Source organism: Hyperoodon ampullatus (assembly GCF_949752795.1).
Source record: "Hyperoodon ampullatus genome assembly, chromosome: 6".
Taxonomy (NCBI): Eukaryota; Metazoa; Chordata; class Mammalia; order Artiodactyla; family Ziphiidae; genus Hyperoodon; species Hyperoodon ampullatus.
In genome coordinates, this window is record NC_136919.1 from 838,329 (window position 1) to 841,089 (window position 2,761).

The 2,761-nt window shown below is 62.2% G+C and overlaps 1 protein-coding gene across 1 annotated transcript; it reads left to right on the forward strand.

Moving 5' to 3' along the window:
• Positions 1 to 670: 670 nt before the first annotated feature.
• Positions 671 to 1,650, forward strand: NRARP (NOTCH regulated ankyrin repeat protein). Its single transcript, XM_079706145.1, has one exon. The coding sequence runs from the start codon at positions 753 to 755 to the stop codon at positions 1,095 to 1,097; it is 345 nt and encodes a 114-aa protein (XP_079562271.1). The 5' UTR covers positions 671 to 752; the 3' UTR covers positions 1,098 to 1,650.
• Positions 1,651 to 2,761: the final 1,111 nt, after the last annotated feature.

Sequence of the window (2,761 nt, forward strand, 5' to 3'; positions counted from 1 at the left end):
TCTGAAATGCCCGCGAAGACCCCCCCCCAGGGGAGGCCTCCTTCGGATCCCCTCGGGGTCGCGCTCGGCCCTGGGCCGGGCCTGTTCTGTCCTCACAGGGAGCTTGGAATTCCCCAGGTGGCCGGAGGGAGAGTGGGCGGGACGACGGTAGAGACGCGGACACCCCCCCCCCCACACACACACACACACACACGGCCACCTGGCTCCCGGCCCCGTGCGGCCGGCGACCAGCGCCCCCTGCCGCGCTGCACACCCCCCCCGACACGCCCCCGACACGCCCCGCCCCGGCACCGCCCCCACGCGGGCGCCGCCCAATCGGCGGGCCGCCGGCGCGCGCGTCACGGGCGCCCTATTGTTATGCAAATATAAAGGAGGTAAAAGTCGCCCAGGCGCGGCGGGCGGGCGGGCGAGTGCAGCGGCGCGTGGGGAGGCGCGTGGGGGCCGCGTGGGAGCCGCAGCCGGAGCGAGCAAGGACCGGGAGCGCGCGGCGCCGCCGCCCCGGCCCGGCCGGCCCCGCGAGCGCAGCGCCCGCCCCCGTCGCCCGCCCGCCGGGCGCGGCTGGATGTGGCGGGGGTCCCGCGGCGGCGGCCCCTGGCCCCCATTGCCCGGAGCGCCTAGCGGCGGCGTGCGGGGCCCGGGGGCGCCGCGCCCTCCATGCGCCGCGGCGCGCCCCGACGCAGCCGGGGGCCCGCGCCGAAGCCGCCGCCCGCGCTGAGCCCCGGCCCGGCCTGCGGCCAGCGCCCGGCGGCAGCATGAGCCAGGCCGAGCTGTCCACCTGCTCGGCCCCGCAGACGCAGCGCATCTTCCAGGAGGCCGTGCGCAAGGGCAACACGCAGGAACTGCAGTCGCTGCTGCAGAACATGACCAACTGCGAGTTCAACGTGAACTCGTTCGGGCCCGAGGGCCAGACGGCGCTGCACCAGTCGGTCATCGACGGCAACCTGGAGCTCGTGAAGCTGCTGGTCAAGTTCGGCGCCGACATCCGCCTGGCCAACCGCGACGGCTGGAGCGCGCTGCACATCGCCGCGTTCGGCGGCCACCAGGACATCGTGCTCTATCTCATCACCAAGGCCAAGTACGCGGGCAGCGGCCGGTGATGCCGGCCCGGACCCCGACCCGCGCGCGGGCCCCGCGCGTGTCCTCCCTGCTGTACCTTCCCTCCAACTACCTCGGTGTGCGCCCGGCCCTCGGCGCCCGCGCGCCACCACAAGTCCGGCGCGCAAGTCGGTGCCCACGGGAGCTGCGCCCGCCCACCCGCGGCCCGGGGTCGGCGCCCCCCGCGGCCGCCGGGGACCGGCCGGAGCGCTTCCCACGGCCCCGCCCGCCGCCGCGCGGGTGGGGGCAGGGCGCGGGCTCCAGCCCCTTTGAAATTTGAGTCTCGCTACCAGCAAGTTCGGAATCCCGAGACACCGGATCCTCCGCTCAAAATGTTCTCCTGAAGGTGGAAGGACCCGTGGCCGATGCGCGACGGAGACGACGCTCTGCTCTTCCCGGGGTTCTAAACTATTTATCACGTGTGTGCATATTTGTGGGTGATGTTTGTGCGCCTGATTTTTTTGTTTGGAAAATATTTCGCGTGGTCAATGTGGTTATGGGGGGGAAGATGCATTTTTTTTTTCTAGTCTTAAAACTAAAAACTTGAGTCTGTCATTTCTTGGTTGCACTGAAATACCGCCCAGCCTGATGGTTTCCCCATGCTGCTCCGTCTCCCTCCGGCTTCTCTCCCTCACCTCTCTCCCCTCCTCCCCGCCCTCCCTTCCCTCCTCTCTCTCACACTCACACACACAATTCCGCGTGAGTTTTGGAAGCCCCCGGCCTCCCTCCGCCTTGTCCGGTGAGAGGCCACCATCCCCCAAGCCTGCCGGTTTGCAAAGCTTCCGCGGGAGCCTGGGTGCTCGGGTGTGGCGGTGATGGGGGGGTGGGGGTGGGGATCAAGCCTTTTCTAGTGAGTTCTATTATAGTTAACAGTCGATTGCACACTTTTTTAAAAAAAGTAAATGGATTTGCCACGATTAAATGTCATAACATTTATGACAGAATATAAAATATTAACATATTTTAAGCCAAGTTTTAGGTGTATTTTTTGAATCTTGGTTATAGACCCAATTTTAAAGGGCGTTGTATCCAGCGTTGTGAAGGCAACTGTACCCATATTTATATTTTTATAAAATGCCTATAAGACTGTGAATCTCTTGTGCTAATTGCTGAGTGAGCTGAAGGGCCGCTTTGCCCCTCTTCAGCCTCCCGGAGCTTCAAGGACCCGATTCGAATCCGAAAATCCTGCCACGGGGGAGGGGCCGCCGGGAGGGGCCGCGCGAGGACCTAGGACGGAGGCGGTGCTTCTGCGTCACTTTCTGTCCCGAAAGGCGCCCTTCCTGGTTTCAGAGGTTCCAATTTTCTATGCAACCCCACACCCCTTGTTGTTTTGATCCTGAGAAATAAAAGGGAGGCTGAATTATTCAAATTTAAATGAGGCTTCCCCTGGGTAGAAGTGCTGCTGACCCTTCGTGCAAAAATGGGGAGCACTTGAGGACACAGGTGGGTGGAGGCCCTTTGTGCGTGGCTGGTCAGATTTGGGCAGTCATCTGTGGCTTTTTATAAAACTTTGTGTGAGAAGAATATATTGATAATGTCAGTGAAACAAGCAGACATTGAAACTGAGGCACAGATTACTCCAAAAGGAGTTTTTCTGTATATTTTTTCTAGATGCAAATACCTTTTTTAATTATGTTAATTAATGTTAAGACTTTCTAGGCTTACA